Genomic DNA, 17,900 nt, shown 5'->3' with positions numbered 1-17,900 from the left:
GATGAGGAAGGAGTAACTTCATGCAGATGCTCAGAGGTATCTCTGCATCCTTGAAGAAGCTGCTAAACATGTCTCTGGTGAAACCTAATAGGCTGCAAAACAAAGTAAAAATCTTGCCAAATGGTTACCCAAACTGGGGGAGGGGGGTATAACCAAAATTAGCAATATTTAGTAGATTTAAAGACAAAGGTTAAACCCTACAACCTTGCTCTCACCACAAAAGATAATGTCCATCTCCCTGTACTAATGTCATAAGACTAGATCTCTGCTTCTCAATCCTGGTCAAATTTTCACTCAAGGTAGAAAACTGTTAATAGTAGGGAGGAAAAAAATTAAACCTAAACAATATTAAAAAAAAAAAAAAAAGCCGGGCATAGCCGGGTATGGTGGTGGTGCATGCCTTTAATCCCAGCACTTGGGAGGCAGAGGCAGGCGGATTTCTGCGAGTTCAAGGCCAGCCTTGTCTACATAGTGAGTTCCAGGACAGCTGGGGCTACAAGGAGACCCTGTCTCAAAAAGACCAAAAAGACCCCCCAAAACAAAAAAACAGTAAGAACGTTTCTAAATACTTTCTTTTTAGGTTTTTCTTCTAGAAGCTTCTTTACTAAATATTTACTTACATATTTATGAGTATAGATTATTTTTGTACTGTATATGAGAAAATTTAAGCATCTTAAGCCTCTGAACCCATTATCAATTGTTCAAGGCCTAGGTGTTCTGATCTCACGATAACATACAGGCCAAAACTTTAGCTTGCTCTGTCATATTACTGTGCCCTAGGAACATCATGTGTGATATGGTTTGAAATGTGTCTCCCCAAATTCGCATGTTAATGTGATGGTATTTGGAGAAGCAGAATCTTTGCATGAAATTAGGTTTGTAAGAGCTCAAGAGAAGGGAGTCTTTAGGATAGACTTAGTGCCTTTTAAAGAAAAGCCCAGAATTTGCCCTGTCTGCCTCCTTCAGTCACATAGGGACACAAAGCGGCCATCTCCAAGCTAGGAAGAGGACCATCTTCAGATAGCAAATGTGCCAGCACTTTGGCAACAGAAATAAATGTCGGTTGTTTACACCACTCAGTTCAAGGTATTTTGTCATTCAGCCCTAGCAAAAGACAATGTTGATGAAGCTTGATTCTGTTTCCTGATTGTTTACTAAGGGGGTGGATTTGGGAAAAGGAATTGAATTTCAAGAATAAGAAATCCCAATAACTCTGAAGTTACTAGTTTAAGCTTTGAAAGGGCTGGGGGCAGGCAGGAGGGCATGAATAGGACTGGGTTTGACAGAATCTGCCTCATCAGTGTAATTTGAGAACTGCAGCTGTGAGCTGAATAAGAGCCTCTTAGACTTTGGACTCTGTCTCTCTGAGCCTGAAATAAAAAGCTATCATTCTTACTAAGTGCTTGTATGCAGTTTGTTTTAAATCTCTGGGCCACATTGGTACTGATGTATAATATCTATAAAAGATTTATCTGATTCTAGAAATAATCTTTGACTCTATTACTATGCAATGAGATGGCCATAAGGTACAATTTCAGAGATTACTGTCTGGATCTTCAATGCTCATTAAATTAACATAGGGCATGAAATCCTGTCCCTACTGGTCATCTCAACTCTACATGACACTAGGACATTAAAATGGAATTAGCCCAGAATTTCAGGGTGACTTCTTAAAATATTAGCTCTGCTAATTTCTAGTCCCTGAAGATGTAGTATTTCCCAAGGGTCCAGTCAGTCTTTTGTTACTGACATTCCAGATAATGTATCTTTGTTTAACAGACTTCTTAGATCCCTTCTGAGCCAGATGCTGCCTTGTGTTGAGAACTTCTGGGTCCTCCTGCACTATAAACTTCTTTTTTTGGAGGGTATTGAGATCTATCTGGCTCTGGTGCAGGCACCTGACTTGAATTACATTGCCTTACATGTTCAGGATCCAGGGAAAGGAATGATTTACTGTAAAGGGGCATGCACAGGAGTCTAGCACTAATTGCATTGGTATCCAGCTGTGTTAAGAATTTAACTTTGAGGGTTGGAGAGATGGCTCAGCGGTTGAAAACACTGACTGCTCTTGCAGAGGACCTGGGTTTGATTCCCAGCACCCACACGGTGGCTATGGACCGTCCTTAACTCCAGTTCCAGGGGAATCTGAAGCCCTCTTGTGACCTCTGCAGCATTGCACAACACGGGTGCACTCGCATACATGCAGGCAATACACTCATACACATAAATAAAAATAATATTTTTTAAAAAAGAATTTTACTTTGGCTTATTACTGGTATTTAAAGTAATTTTGCCTCATTTATTGTGCTTAAGTCTCTATGATAGTGAGTGGTTTAATACACTAAGCCTCCCCAAGGATGGATAAGAATTTTTTATTTTTATTTTTATTTTATGTGTATGTGTATATTGCCTGCACGTAGGTAAGTGCACCCATGTCCTGCAATGCCCATGGAGGACAGAAGAGGCAGTCGGATCCCCTGGAACTGGAGTTATGGACAGTTGTTAGCTGTCATGTGGGTGCTGGGATTTGAACCTGAGTTTTCTGCAAGAACAGTCAGTGTTCTTAACCACTGAGCCATCTCTCCAGCCCCAGAGGAAAAGGATTTTATGTTCTGATCATAGACTCTACCACTTGCTGGGATCAGGTGCAACCAAGAGAAGACAGGAAATGAGAAAATCACTAGAAAACAAGACAAGAAGGTTTCTGATGTCTTGGAAAGCCTCACTAAATTTGGGGGGTTGAGACTGTTGAGCCCAAATAGCTTCTAAATTAAAGGTCTTACAGATAGAGAACCCCTCCTCAAATGTAGTGGGACAATTTTTGTTCTTTTTTTTTTTTTTTTTTTTTTAAAAAAAAAAACATGGTCTCCTTAGTAGCCCCAGCAGGCCTGAACTTGCTCTGTAGACCAGGCTGGCCTTGATCTCATAGAGCTATGCCTGCCTTGACCTTCAGAGTGCTGGGATTAAAGGCATGTACCACGAAATCCAGCTTGTTCTATCTTTTGATACACTTTTGATATACTACATTTGAACACTATGGGACAGGAGCTGTGATAGTCACAAGGAGATTTCACATAGTTTTCAGTTGAAAGTCTGTGTCCAAGAACTGGGAATGTTCAGAAAGTTGCTGAAGTTATTGTCCACACAGTTGTGGATCTAGGCCACAACTTAAGGAACTACGCTTCAGTTCCAAGAATTACCAGTGAATTCATATTGGTCTAAGTTTGTAGACGCTTAGGATGCCTTTAGAAGATGACAGGGTGAAGTGTCTGTTGACTTACAGAGTCACACTTTCTGGTCCTGTCCCAAACACTTCTATGACTGGCTCATCTTTGAGGCACATTTGAAGTAGTGTGATGAATTGAAAGGTAAGTAAAAAGTACTTAAGATATCCTGCTACAATTCCTTTAGTTTGTAGAATGATGGTGATCTGTAACTAAAGCAATCAGAGATCAAATACTTATGTCTTGGGCTTTCCATTGCACAATATACCTTTATCTATTCCTTGGCAGCCTGAATTTAGAAGTCTGGACATTCCCTGAATCTTGCTTGGGCTGGAGGAGAAACTATGTAATAATGTTGGAAAGGGCATAGATCTTTGATAGGGTCTGACAAGGACAAGAAAATATCCTGATTACAGCTGTATGACTTTCTAGATTTCATTTTCCTCGTTTAATTGGGGGATAATACAGTGTATCTTTTAGGTTTATTATGAAAACTAGTTAAGAGGAAATAACATAGGCTGGAAAGATGGCTCAGGGATTAAGATCACTGACTGCATTTGCAGAAGACCTGGGCTCAAATCCAGCACCCACGTGGCAGCTAACAACCATCCAGTTCCAGGGGATCAGATTCCCTCTTCTGTCCACCAGCACTGCAGGACACAGGTACGCCTAAATACATGGAGGCATAACACTCATACACAAATTAAAAAAAAATTTGAAAAAGAGGAAATAACATATGTAAAACATCTGCACAAATGTTTTGTTGGTATTTGCATTACTATGAAAGTTTGATCAGCTGGGCATGGTGGCACATACCTGTAACTCCAGCACCCTGGAGGTAGAGAAAGGAGGATCAGGAGTTCAAGGGCATCCTCAGGTACATAGCAAGCTTAAGGCCAAGTGGACTACATGAGATCCTGTCTCAAAAAAACAAACAAACAAACAAAAAACCCCACCAAAACTCACCAAAAACAAAAACAAAATAAGGGGCTAGAGAGATGGCTCCACAATTTAGAGTACTGGCTGTTCTTGGAGAGGACCCTGGTTCAGTTCCCAGCACCCACAGTAGCTAACAACTGTCCATAAAAACCAGTTCCAGGGGATCTGATGCCCTCTTTTGGTGTCTGTGAGCACTGCATACATGTGGTATACCTACATACACACAGGCAAAATACTCATTCACAAAAAATAAAAACTAAAAATAAAGTAAAAGATAGTATTTATTCTTTAACAAAGCTTACTATTGAGGCATACATAATTTAAATTAACTATTTTAGAAATTACATACTTCATCCATAATAAAAAAATAAATTATTCTCTGCAAAAGACTCTTCTGTCTCACCTTAGTTGCTTTGTTGATGATTTGGAACTTGGTGCTTTCTTGGCCTGTTGTGACTGACTCCAATAATGCCTGATAGGTGGTATTCTTGGAGAGCTGCTGTTTCTGACGCCTACAGACAGAGTATACAGATGTATGAGGACTGCTTGTGACTGTCAGCATCCAATAGACTATATTATCATGTAGAAACTAGTAAAATTCACTAAAATAGTGACTTTGGCACAGACAGTATTGGTATTCTTTCTGGGGGGCGGAGGGGCTTTTTGAGACAGGGTCTCCCTGTAGCCCCAAGCTGGCCTGGCACTCACTATGTAGAGCAGGCTGACCTCAATCTCACAGAGATCCACCTGCCTCTGCCTCCCAAGTGCTGGGATTCAGCAGTATTAGTATTCTTATAAAGTACTAAGAATACTACATTATTAGAGTGCCAATAAAATCATGGCTAACAGTGTACTAATGAAAAATTTCAACATATTGCTCAAGGATGCCATCTTGCCTCCTTTATTAAGTGTGACAATTTTCCTTCTTTTTGTATATATGTGTGTGTGTACAGGAACATGTGACTGTATGAGTATGGCACACATGAATGGAGATCAGAAAACAACCTCAGGTATTGCTCCTCAGGAACTGTCCACCTTTTTCGCTTGAGACATGTTTTACTGTCTTAGAGCTCATGGAGTAGGATAGGCTGGCTGGCCAGGAAGCCCCAGGGATCCATTTGTCTCTGCCTGTCCAGTGCTGGGACTACAAGCACCCACATTTGACATTTTTATGTGGCTTGTGGGACTCAACCTCAAAACCTCTTGCAAGCATTTTATTGACTGAGACACCTTCCTGGCTCAAATTTGAAAAATGACTTTTATGAGTTTAAATTTTCCCTTCTTCATGAAATGAAACACTTGTAGTAACAATAGATTCTAGCGGCAATCCAGTGTGAGCTATTGGTCTAACAAGGTAATCAGGCATTCACTGTGTATTTCCACCAAATACTTTTACTGTAAATGTTTCTGAATTAAAATGGTATATTTTCTTCCTCTAGAACAAATAGTAAATTAAATAGAAAGTTAAAATATATGAAAATATTTTGATGATTTCAGTTTCAAAATCACGTAAAAGTAGACATTATACAAGACCTCTAACCACCTAAGCCATGGAGCACACCAAAAAATAAAAAAATAAAACCCAAACCCAAACCAAAACAAAACAAAAACACCCCAAAACCAACCAACCAAACAAACAAAAAAACCAAACAAACTGATTCTAGGAGATGGAGAGATGGCTCAGTGGTTAAGAGCACTGGGTGCTCTTGTAGAGACCTGGGTTTGATCCCCAGCACTTATATGGCAGTTAACAACCATCCATAACTCCAGTTCCAGGGGATCCAACACCCTCTTCTGCCTCCTGGGGCATTGCATGACACAGGTACACTTATATATATGCAGGCAACATACTCATCCACAAAATAATAATAAATAAAAAAAATTTTTAAATAATGATTTTAAAGCCATTGTTTTTGAGGGTCAAGTAACTTCCCAGAATGGTAATGAAAACAGAAAATAGTACAATCACTACAGGAAACATAACAATACTTAACAAAGTTCAAGTGTTAATCTTAGGTTTTTTTGTTTTGTTCCCTCCCACCCCTAGGAGTAAGGAGCACACCCAGGTCCTTGCACATAAGGAAGTGCTCTACCACTGAGTCACATCTCCAGATCCACTCTTAGAAATCTATCCTACAAATACACTTGGACATGTAAGAAATGACATACATTGCTCTTCATATTTATCACTATTATAGTAAGCTTAAAAAAAATCCAAGGTTCTAGCAAGTAGAAACAGAACAAAATAAATGATAGTACATCTACCTAATGAAATCGTATGTGGCTGTAAAAATGGGGGAAATCTCCATGTATTTAAGGGCAAGCGCTACAGAATAAACTACAAATCAGAAAAAAAGAATAGATATAGAGCAGTGTATATAGAAGCCTACATATAGTATAAGGAAGGGTGTGATGTTAAGGATATATATATACAGCTGGGCGTGGTGGCACCATGTTTTTAATCCTAGCACTCAGGAGGCAGAGTCTGCAGGTGGATTCCTGAGTTTGAGGCTAGCCTGGTCTACATAGTGAGTTCCAGGTCAGCAAGAGCTACATAGCTGGGTGCCAAAAAAAAAAAAAAAAAAACAAACAAACAACAAAAAAACCATAAAAGTATTTACTAAAAGAAATACTGGCCAGTTGTGGTGGCACTCACCTTTAATCCCAGCACTTGGGAAGCAGGAGCAGGTGGATCTCCATGAGATGGAGGTCTACATAGCAAGTACCAGACCAGCTGGGGCTACAGGGAGACCCCATTTCAAACAGCAAACAAACAGAAAAGAAATACTGGAAGAATAAATAAAAAATTAATAAATATGCTTACTTATGGGATGAGGACTGGGATGGAAAAGCAAAGGTAGGAGTAATATTTCAATGTATATCTTTTTTTTAGTATTTTGTTTATTATTTTCATTTTATGTGTATGAGTGTATTGCCTGCATGTAGGTAAGTGCACCCATGTTGTGCATGCAATGCCAGCGGAGGACAGAAAAGGCTGTCGGATTCCCTGGAACTTGAGTTACAGATAGTTGTTAGCTGCCATGTGGGTGCTGGGATTCGAACCCGGGTCTTCTGCAAGAAGTCAGTGTTCTTAACCACTGAGCCATCTCTCCAGCCCCCTCAATGTATATCTTTTTTTTTTTTTTTTTTTTGTTTTTTTGAGACAGGGTCTCCCTGTAGCTCCAGCTGTCCTGGAACTCCCCAGGGGGGCCTTGAACTCACAGAGATCCACTTGCCTCTGCCTCCGGAGTGCTGGGATTAAAGGCGTGTGCCACCATGCCTGGCTAATGTATATCTTTTTAATGTTTGAGCTATGTCAGAGTATTATCTATTCAAAGTCGTAAAATTTAAAAATTTTAATCATTAAATTTCCTAGTTGACCACTTTCTTAACTTCTCAGTTCTCAAAACTTTAGTGACAATAATTTTGAAATACTGTCAGAAATGTTTTGATCTAAGTAATACATTTACTTACCTGTAGAAAGCAATCTTGTTGCAGTCTCTGAAAATGGTTTTATCTACAGCTTCATCTTCAACACTAAATGAAAAGACATTTAATGAAACATTTTACATAGGGCTTGTGAACTTTGTATCTTCCCTAACTATAGTATAAACATGCAGTCAACTTTTGGAATGTATTCTGTTTTGTAAAACTGTCACTGCTGAGTTAATAGCTTCACGGAATGACAGCATATATGCTGTAGAACAATATCCTTTTGTAAAACAACCAAGTCAAATAACAAAATATCACCGTGAGATTACTCATGGAAAAAGAATGGGGCCAATTATGAGAAAGGGATCTTTATTTATGTATTTTAGATATTTTATTTTTATTTTTTAAATTATGTGCATATGTGTCTGTGCATCTGAGTGCAGGTGCTCTCAGAGGACAGAGGTGCATCGGATGTCCCAGTAGAGTTAACACGCAGTTGTGAAATGCCCCATATGGGAAGACCAACAGCAAGTATTCTTAAGTACTGTGCCATCTCTCCAGCCAGGTGAGGGATCTTTGCAAAAAATCGCCACAACACTAAAATCTGAAAGAGCAAAGAATAAAACAGCCCCCTCACAAATAAACAAATCTAAATCCAAACCAAGCAACCAATTCATTCACTTCTCTAATGAGCAAAATATTTTCAGAACAATTTTCACCAAGTATTGTGGTCTCAACAAGACACAGAGTGTCTAAACTTTCTTTTAAAGTCTAACCAGCAGCCACAGTACAAGCCCACAAAGCCCCGAAGGTATGTGAAAGGTGCTGAAATAGGTACAAATATAGAAGAAAAGCCTTCTGCTAAGATGGTGCTGACGATCTAGAGATCAACATTCACTAAAACCAAGTTTCCAGAACAACCGAACATGGACTGAAACACGAGTAAGATGCACATTGCTGCTTGAGTGTATGCACTGCAATTAGCCTTCCCTGGTTTAAGTAACTATAAGCTACACGGGGAAAAATTGGCTTTGTTGAAGAGCTGGAGCTGAAAGCGCCTGCAGTTAGCATGACCACGGTTCTAACTGAAGCTAAGGCTGAACACGAATTTCTAAAATAGGCCTGGATGGCTACCTATACTTAAACTCAGTTTTTGTCACTGCTTCTTTTAATCAAGTGTGCAAACATAAGGACCTTGAAGTCTTCTCTTTCCAGTTTTCAAGAACGAGCTGTGGACTGACATAGGCAAAGGTGGGCATGGCCTAAACTCGGAATGCTTAAAGTTCATGGTCCGAAGTTCAGGTGGCAACTTTCCTCCTGTTATTTAAAAAAGTATTTTATGAAAGGTTAGCAATTAACATTACCCAACTCCCTGCAGGTCTGAGGAAGAATGATACAGCAAACGCCAAGCATTCAAGTAAGTGCCATTAAAACAAACGAAGTGTAAGTTGTTTGGGGAGGGGGTGTCAAGTGCTTGCAGGAGCAGTTAGCTTTTACCTGATTTCCTGTTTCTCAGCTGCTTCCATGGCTTTCCGGCTATACTGCTCAGCTCCTAGCTCTCAGACCACGACCTTAGGCGATCTTTAACAAACAAACGGTCTTGCTAAATTATGACCACTACTTCTCCCGCTTCAAGTTTCTGGAAAATGGAGTCCTGTCCAGATAGATGCTTAAAGGGGGACAAATCTTGATTTTTGTTCCTGGGACTTTTTTTTTTTTTTTTTTTCAGGTGCAAAGCAGCGTGTCAACGGGGATATACTTGGCAAACATTTCTGGATAATGAGTGGCTGATGAACCGTGCTTTTATTAGGAACTGAAACTGCAGCGAAGGAAGCTTGTATGCAGAAGCCCTGGGGGTTAAAATCCAGAGCGTGAGAACCAGGGAGCACCTAGACGGAGTCAGGTCATCTACAAAACAGAAGGCTGACCCACCCTCCCCAACGTTTAGTGTCGAGTGGGAACTGCTGGACGCTGATGTCGCCGGTCAAACTCGGCTGCCGTTGTCCTGTAGTCTGTTAGGGTCAAAAGGGGTCTTTGAAACTTATGAACCGCCTGTACTGCACCACTGACATTCCAGGCTCTGCTTACAACCTCTCCGGAGCGGGGAGCTCACCGCTGGATGCCAATCATGCTGCCAGTGTTGGCGTTTCTTGACCCCGGACCCGCGCCCGACCTCGACTTAGAAGGGAAGGAGTGGGAAGAGCAGAGTCCGGACCGCGGCTCCGACTTCTTTTAAGCGCGAGCGTCAGTGGGTTTGGTCTTTCACTTAAACCACCCAAAGGACCAACCGACCACCAGACAGCGCCTGCGCAGTAGCCGCTCTCTCCCGAGTCCTTCGACAAGGCGAGGGAGGTACGGCTGCGTCTCAAAACACACAAATCCCGCGAAGTTTCCAGGACGTGGATAATTCCGCCCACAGAGCAGAGCCGGAAGAGGGCGTGGCGAGACGGAAGAGGGCGGGACAGCCAGCCGGAAGGAGGCGAAATGCTTTGGGTAGGCTCTCTAGTGCTGTGAAGATGGCGGTGGCTGCGTGGCTTCAGGTGTCCCCTGTCGTTTTCCTGCTTTTGGGAGCGCAGCCGTCCCCACTGTCGTTGTTTGGTGCAGGGCCATCCCCTGTGTCTGCTGCCGACCGGTCCAAGTGGCACATTCCGATGCCGTCGGTGAGTGTTGAAGTCGCCTCTGAATCCGGAGGGGGTGAGCTGTAGGGCTACGGTGGCCCAGGGGGTCCACCCGGCGTCGGTTTCCGCAGGGGGTGGGAGGCCCGAGCGTGGGTCGGGCTGGCAGGGTCCCACATCCCCGGCGTTGAAAGCCGCACTCCTGGTTAGAGGCGCCGAGTGTCCGGCCTCCTGAGCCAGCGGGAAGGAGGCCCAGCGGTCCTCCTCAAAGTAACAGAACTTTGAACGAGAACTTGAGAAACTTGACGCGCAGACCGACTCTTTATCTTTCAGCTGGAGTTTCACTGAGTCCAGTAACTTATGTAAACAGGTGTCTTCTTTCCTCTGTAGCTTAAAAAAGTAATTGTCCTTATGAGGTGGTTTGATTTCGTTTACATTTTGAATTTTTTTACTTGTGTAATTGACTTTGGGATTTTAAAAAATTTTAAAAAATGTATTTTAACCCGGGAATGGCCAAAATGGAAGGATTCTAAAATTTAATGGGCAAAGGCTAGTCTTTTCTTAATTTGGATAGTTAACTGATAGGTCGACCTGTTATGTCCCTCCCACTTTTTAAACCTGCCTCGAGTGAGTATAGCCCCTTGAATCACAGAAACCAGATTCAGGCAAGAACTGCTTTAAAAACTATTAGCCTTATTAAGACTGCGTTGACATTTTTATTTTATTCTTTCCTGTTCACTGATTGTAAATTTATATGGTAAATATTACAGGTTTTATTCTTTTGGTAAAGATCTTTAGGTTTTGAAATTTAGGTTTCTATTTGTTACTAAAATGATTAATAGGTCCTTTTAAATTTAAAAGTAAAACGACTCACAGGCTATTTGAAAGTAATGATTGGTTGTTCTGAATGATGATTAGCGAATAAAGGAAATGAACTGACTAAAGGGTACATCTCACGAAGCTTTTAAGTTGAAATTTCTAACAGCTTTCTATCTATGCCTTCTGCTGTACAGTCTGCAGGTAGGGGTGGAGTTGGAAATCATGATTGCACTAAGAGGAAAGATCTATAATTCAGATATGATTGAATTTCACCAAAAAGAGAGGTGTTGTTGCCTTTTTAAGAAAACTAATTTGAATATTTCATAAATTTAAGCATATTCTGCCTTGGAAGTTGAAGTAGCCTGATGCTAATTATCTTTCCTTTATTTTTGCAGGGGAAAAATTATTTTAATTTTGGAAAGATTCTTTTCAGAAATACTACTATCTTACTGAAATGTGAGTTTTTGAATTTTATGAAGTTATTTGAGCTTTTTAAAGTTACAAACTTATTTTCTACCTTAGTCTAATATATATATATATATACACACATATGTATGTTTGTGTGCTGCTCTCCAAAGCTATGAGAGCTAGTGCCCTCCAAAACTATGAGAGTTAGCTTTCAGGGAGGTGGTTTCTAGGTCAGTTCCAGCTCCTTTGCTCCAAGTTCTGTTTGAAGTATGTTCTGTCTTCAGCAGTAGGGACTTACCTTGAAGTTCTCATAGGCAATCAAGGACTTGTGGCAATAGCCTGCGTAATTTTGGGAGTCTCTTGAATTACTCTGGCCAACAACTAAATGGAGATTTCTCCTATCTGGCACTGTTTTCTCCTTATTTTTTTGAGATAAGGTTTGTCACTGAACCTGGAGCTTGGTATTTGGCTCCAATGACTGGCCAACAAGTCTGAAGGATCTGCCTATCTCTGCCTCCCTAGCACTGGGATTACAGGCCTAGGCCACTTTTTTACTTGGGCCCTAGGGATCTGAACTCAGGTCCTTATGTTTCTGTAGCAAGTACTCAATCAGTGAAGCCACCTCCCTAGCCCCGGTATCTCAATATATTTTTTATGTTCAGAAGTCTGGCACTGTTTAGATATATTTATTATAACTAAAGTCCTTTCATTGAATAATAGATTACCTGTGTGAACTTTATTTTCTTCTTTTTTAGGTTATTATTTGTTACAGATAGATACACTATGTTATATGTAGCATATATTATGTATATGTATCATCTGAGTGCATACTATATTGAATTCATATGTTGATTTTATAATACATAGCATATATGTATATATATACACATGTTACATATAACCTATATATTCAGTTATTTTTTTATGGAATTATATTTAATTATATTGGCTAATTGCCTTCATAGTTTTAAAATGTTTTGAATCAGTGATATCACTGATTTTACTCTTGTATGTTTGTTAGATATTTATTGAAAACCTGGCCTGAGTTTGTCAGATCATTGGCTCAGATACTCAGTAGACCTTTTATTTACCAAGGGAGTATTTAACATTTCAAGGAACAGCAAGTTCAGGGATATTACCAGGAAATAGGGATTATGTAGAAGAAAACCAGTCTGTCTAGTGTGGTAACCACAGGATCTGAATCTAAATTATCCCATGAGCACCAACACTTTTCTTAGTTCTGAAACTTGTTTTATTATTAGGGAATGAGTGATTGGGCAGCTTTTCTTCATCTTTCTATTTTTCTTTTTTTGAGAAAGGGTCTCCCTGTAGCCCCAGCTGGCCTGGAACTCACTATGTAGACCAGGCTGGCCTTCTTGAACTCAAAGAGATCTGCCTGCCTCTGCCTCCCAAGTGCTGGAACTACAGGCCGTGCACCACTGCGCCCAGCTAAGGCAGCTCTGTTTTTGAAACATGGTCTCACTATGTAGCCCAAGACCAGTTGTAGGCTTGGTTTCCCAAGTGCTGGGATTATAGTTTGCTTGATCTGTGGGATAAAATATACTTGTCAGAGTGTTACATGTCAGCTTGACATAACTCAGAATAACCTGTGTAAAGAATCTCAGTGAAGCTGGGCCCGGGGTGGCGCATGCCTTTAGTCCCAGCACTCTAGAGGCAGAGGCAGGCAGATTCCTGTGAGTTCTAGGCCAGCCTGGTCTACATAGTGAGTTCCAGGCCAGCTGGGGCTACAGGGAGACCTTGTCTCAAAAAGAGCCCCCCCCCCAAAAAAGATTCTTAATGAAGGGGTTGGTCTGTGGGCATCTCTTTTTCTTTGTTAATAACTCTGTGCTTTCTCATATTTACCAGCTATCTGATTTTATGTCTTTAGGGTTATGGTATGGTTATGGTGTATAGCTTCTGTGGCATAGGACCATTTTCGTTATCTCTTAAGGCCTTTAGTCAATGTTCTTTGTCTTACTTGTCTTTTTAATAGTAACTATTATGTTTGTAACAGAATTCCCAGAAAATCTTTTTTATGGGAACTTTAAAAAAATTACATTTTATTTGTTTTTAAAATTTTGTGTGCATGTGTGGGTGTGGGCATTCTGTGGTACCAGTGTGGAGGCCAGAGGGCAGCTTGGAGGAGTTGGTTCTCTCCTTCTACCGTATAGGTTCCAAGAATCAAATTCAGGTCTTTAGACTTAGCTGCTGAGTTGTCTTGTTGGTCCTGTTTTCTGACATTAACATATCCTATCTTTTTGTATCTTCAGTTCATAGCCAAATTGTGATATTCTTTATAACTTTTCCGTAAATCCCACTCAACTGCTGTTCTTTTCATATTCTAATGCAATGCAGCCCTGTGAAAATGTATTAGCTATTTAAAATTAGTTGAGAAAACAATTTAGAACAAAGAGATAACGTTTAATTTGGTTGCTTTTTTTTTTTTTTTTTAATATAATACTTTAAAGACAGGGTCTTACTATGTAGTTCTGGCTGCCTAGGAACTTGGTAGGAGGTTCAAGGAACCAGGTTGCCTTGAACTTACATAGATTCACCTGCTTCTGCTGTGCTGGGACTAAATAAAGGTGTACATCACCATGCCTGGCTGGTTGAATCTCTTGTTTTGAATCAAAGTTGATTTCTAAATGCAGTCATACTTATTTTTGTTATACTTGCACAAATCACAGCTGCAGTCTTAGAAAAGAAGAAGCTTTTGATTAGGTGTTTCTTTAGTTGTGAACACCTAAGAGATTCTTAAATACAGTCATGCTTTTTGAAATTAATTAATTAATTAATTTATTTATTTTTGGTCTTTTTGAGACGGTCTCCCTGTAGCCCCAGTTGTCTTGGAACTCACTATGTAGACCAGGCTGGCCTTGAACTCACAGAGGTCTGCCTGCCTCTGCCTCTCAGTGCTGGGATTAAAGGCGTGCGCCACCACTCCCTGCTCCGGCTATTTATTTATTTTTACTTTATGTATATGAATGTTTTGTGTATCAGTGTACCTGTGTCATGCAGTGCCCACTGAGGCCAGAAGAGGGTGTCAGTTCACCTGGAACTGGAGTTACAGGTGGTTATTAGCAACCATGAGGGTCCTAGGTCCTCTTCGAGAGCAGCCAGTACTCTTAGACTCTGAGCCATTTCTCCAGCCCCTTATTTTTAATTTTATTTATTTTCTAAGATAAGTTCTCATGTAGCTGAGATTGGTCTTGAACTCCTGATCCCTCTGCCTCCACCTGCCAGCGGTGCTGGAATTATTGGCATGTGACACCCTGGCCTGACAAGTCATGTTTACTTTGGCACATCAGCACAGAGAAGCCTTTAGTGTATTGTCCCTTCAACAACTGGATAAAAAGGGAATGCTGACTCTCCCCAGATGATACTGCTCATCAGTTATGTAGTTAGATTTATTTTCCAAAGACTTCAGATTTATGCCTTGGTTCTTAGACTATTAGGTTCCAAACTATGTGGATTTTAAATTATTTTTGTGCATACATGTGTGGGTGTGTGCACTTGTACAGGTCAGAGGAGAATGTCAGAGATCCTGCTCTATTACTCTCTACCTATTCCCTTAAGACAGGGTATCTCACTGAACCTGGAGCTAAGTGGGTTGTCAGCAAGTCCCAGCCTCCCTCCTGTCTCCACCTCTCATAGCACTGAGGTTATAGGTATGCATGACCACACCCACCTTTTTACATGGATTCTGGGGATCCAGACTCAGGTTGTCATTGCTTGTGTAGCAGGCATTTGTACCCTTGAGCCCAATCTCATTTGCCTTTGTTCATTGCCTTTCCTGTTTAGTCTGGATGTCTAGTCTAAGCTTTGAATTTTTCCCTCAGTGAGACTATTTATACCACCATTTAATAGTCATGAATATTGCTTTGTGATAGCCTTACTGATGTTATTCTATGTTTCTCCAACAAGATTATGGCCTTTTTTATTTTTTTGGTCTTTTTGAGAAAGGGTCTTCCTGTAGCCCCAGCTGGCCTGGAACTTGCTGTGTAGACCAGGCTGGCCTAGAACTCAAAGAGATCCACCTGCCTCTGTCTCCCAAGTGCTGGGATTAAAGATGTGTGCCACCATACCTGGCCCAGTTGTGGCCTTTTAAAGGATCTTTGATAATTTGTTCCTGCCCATTCCTCTCTTAATACAACACCAGATACCTTATGATTGTACCTTTGTATACTTATGCTCTGCTTAGCAAATACTTGAGTATTAGAAGGCTAGTTTTAACTTAGCTTTACCACTTCAAGTTTTTCCCAGTAGAAACCTAGAAATTGAGGTTTTAGGACATACATAGAAGTAGACCTACAGTTTCAAAATGATTTAAAAAAGGTAACCTGCTTAACTATTTCTCTGAATGAACAGTAACATTATCTAAGGAATATCTAGGTCTGCTGGTCTTGCTAGCTCACTCCTATAATCTCAGCACTGGTAAGACTGAAACTGAAGGATTCCTATGGGTTTGAAGCCAACTTGAACTACAAAATGGGAGCTTGCCTCAAAACATACACAACAAAAAAGAAACAGTTCTGTTGCATCTATTACTCCATTTCCTTATGTTTAAAGAAGGAATATTCTTTGAATATCTCAATTCAGGGTAAAAAATAAATAGGATATGAGTTAAGAGAAATTCTTCATTTGAAATCATCTATTTACAATGATTTCTTTTTTTATAGTTGATGGAGAACCTTGTGATCTGTCTTTCAATATAACCTGGTATCTGAAAAGTGCCGATTGCTACAATGAAATTTACAACTTCAAGGTAAAGAATATAAAATTACAGACTTTTCTTAGGCCTTAATGGTCATGTAGTCCCAACCTCTTAATTTTATAGAAGACAGAGTAGTATGTAGTTACAGAGGAGCAGAGCTGAAGCTACAGCCCATGTTTCCTGTATCAGCAGTTCTCAGACTTTTTGCTCTCAAAACTCTTAAGCCTGTGTATGTATGTGTGTGTTTTAAAAAGTTTAAACATTTATTGTGTGTGTACTGTGTATGTATTGTGTGTGTGAGAAGGCATCATGGAATGAGTGTGGAGATCAGAGGATAATTTGTGTGAGTTGGTTCTCTCCTTCCCCCATGTGGGTCCCCAGGATTGAACTCAGGTCATAAGGCTTAGTGGCAGGCTCCTTGACCCACTGAACCATCTTGCTAACTCTCCACATAGAGCCTTTATTTGTATAGATTTCTCTGTTTCAAGAAAACTTTTTTAAAATTTATTTTAATTTTTATTTTATGTGTATGAATGTTATACCTGCATGTATGTAAGTGCACCATGTTGTGCAGTGCCTGAGGAGGACAGAAGAGGGCATCAGCTCTCTTGGAACTAGAGTTATGGTTGGTTGTTAGCCGCTATGGTGGGTGCGGGATTTGAACCTGGATCTTCTGCATGAACAGCTTGGACTCTTAACCTCTGAGCCATCTCTTCAGCCCAGATTTCTCTTTTAGAAATTAAAACTGAGAAAATATTATGATATTATTTTAAAGTAGCAGTAATAGATTCTGGAGAGATGGCTCTGCAATTTAGAGGTTTGGTTTCCAGCACACACATGGTAACTGACAACCTTCTGTATCTGAAACTCTAGTTCCAAGGGATCCGATGCCCTCTTCTGGCCTCTATGAGCATTGCTTGACCCAGGTTGCATTTACATATGTACTGGTAAAACACTACACATAAAACAAAAACCAAATAAATAAAATAGCAATAATAAACTCATTGCTTGTTCATATAAATAGCATTTTAAATGATGATAGTCTTCAGAAAAACATCAGAAAAGAGCCAAGGGTGGTTGTCCATGCCTGTACTCGCAACACTTGTGGAAGTGGAAGCAGGATCATGAGGAATTCAAGGCCAGTTTTGGCTACAGTATAGAGTGACTTCAAGCTTAGCCTGGGCTACATAAGAATCTTGTCTTAGAAAAGTAATGTTGTTAAGTGTTTTTGTTACAGGTTTTTAAAATCTAGAATAATAGAAGACAGCTAGTCTCTTGTATTTCATTCTGTACTCGGTCTTTTGATAATTGCTTAGACTGAAGTATATGTTAAAAAATCTGCCATCAGGGGCTGGAGAGATGGCTTAACGGTTAAGTGCATAGACTGCTCTTGCAGAGAACCTGGGTTTGATTTCCAGCACCCACATGATATCTAACAACTGTCTGTAATTCCAGTCCAAGGGGCTCAGATACCATCTCTTTGACCTCTGCGGGCACTGCACGACATGAGTGCACTTACACACATGCAGGCAATACACTCATACACATAAAATAAAAAATAAAATTAAATGATCTGATTCTGCCATTGGCCTAAAAAAGGAAAATTCTACCTCTAGTCCTGCCAAATAGAATACAAAGCTAATATGTTTACAATAGCAATACATCCATAAGTAAACACAGAAGTTAACTGGACAGATACAAACTATACACATACATACATGTGCACACACATTACAATTATAGATCGGA

The 17,900-nt window shown here is 40.3% G+C and overlaps 2 protein-coding genes across 12 annotated transcripts in view; one reads left to right on the top strand and one right to left on the bottom strand.

The window, feature by feature from the left end:
- The window catches only part of Ganc (glucosidase alpha, neutral C), a 63,719-nt gene extending 53,742 nt beyond the window's left edge, over nt 1-9,977 (bottom strand). For 4 of the 5 annotated variants that reach the window (XM_029570259.1, XM_029570261.1, XM_029570260.1 and 1 more), the window contains exons 1-3: nt 9,093-9,977; nt 7,638-7,700; nt 4,567-4,675 (exon numbers count right to left, since the gene is read on the bottom strand). In XM_029570259.1, the coding sequence (XP_029426119.1) occupies nt 4,567-4,675; nt 7,638-7,700; nt 9,093-9,121 (201 nt within the window). In that variant the 5' untranslated portion in view covers nt 9,122-9,977. The remainder of the gene's footprint in view (nt 1-4,566; nt 4,676-7,637; nt 7,701-9,092) is intronic. The other variant, XM_008846817.3, reaches the window with a different exon arrangement.
- A 23-nt stretch (nt 9,978-10,000) lies between these two features.
- Nucleotides 10,001-17,900, top strand: part of Tmem87a (transmembrane protein 87A) — a 57,905-nt gene continuing 50,005 nt past the window's right edge. For 2 of the 7 annotated variants that reach the window (XM_008846819.3, XM_008846818.3), the window contains exons 1-3: nt 10,001-10,255; nt 11,425-11,485; nt 16,117-16,202. In XM_008846819.3, coding sequence (XP_008845041.1) covers nt 10,112-10,255; nt 11,425-11,485; nt 16,117-16,202 — 291 coding nt within the window. In that variant the 5' untranslated portion in view covers nt 10,001-10,111. Of the gene's footprint in view, nt 10,256-10,404; nt 10,573-11,424; nt 11,486-16,116; nt 16,203-17,900 lie in introns of those variants that run through there. The other 5 variants (XM_029570265.1, XM_029570264.1, XM_029570263.1 and 2 more) reach the window with 4 other exon arrangements.

This window comes from Nannospalax galili, unplaced genomic scaffold (genome assembly GCF_000622305.1).
Source record: "Nannospalax galili isolate Female #2095 unplaced genomic scaffold, S.galili_v1.0 scaffold342, whole genome shotgun sequence".
Lineage (NCBI taxonomy): Eukaryota > Metazoa > Chordata > Mammalia > Rodentia > Spalacidae > Nannospalax > Nannospalax galili.
Note: the sequence above shows the minus strand (reverse complement) of the source record. Positions and strands in the feature narration are given on the sequence as shown.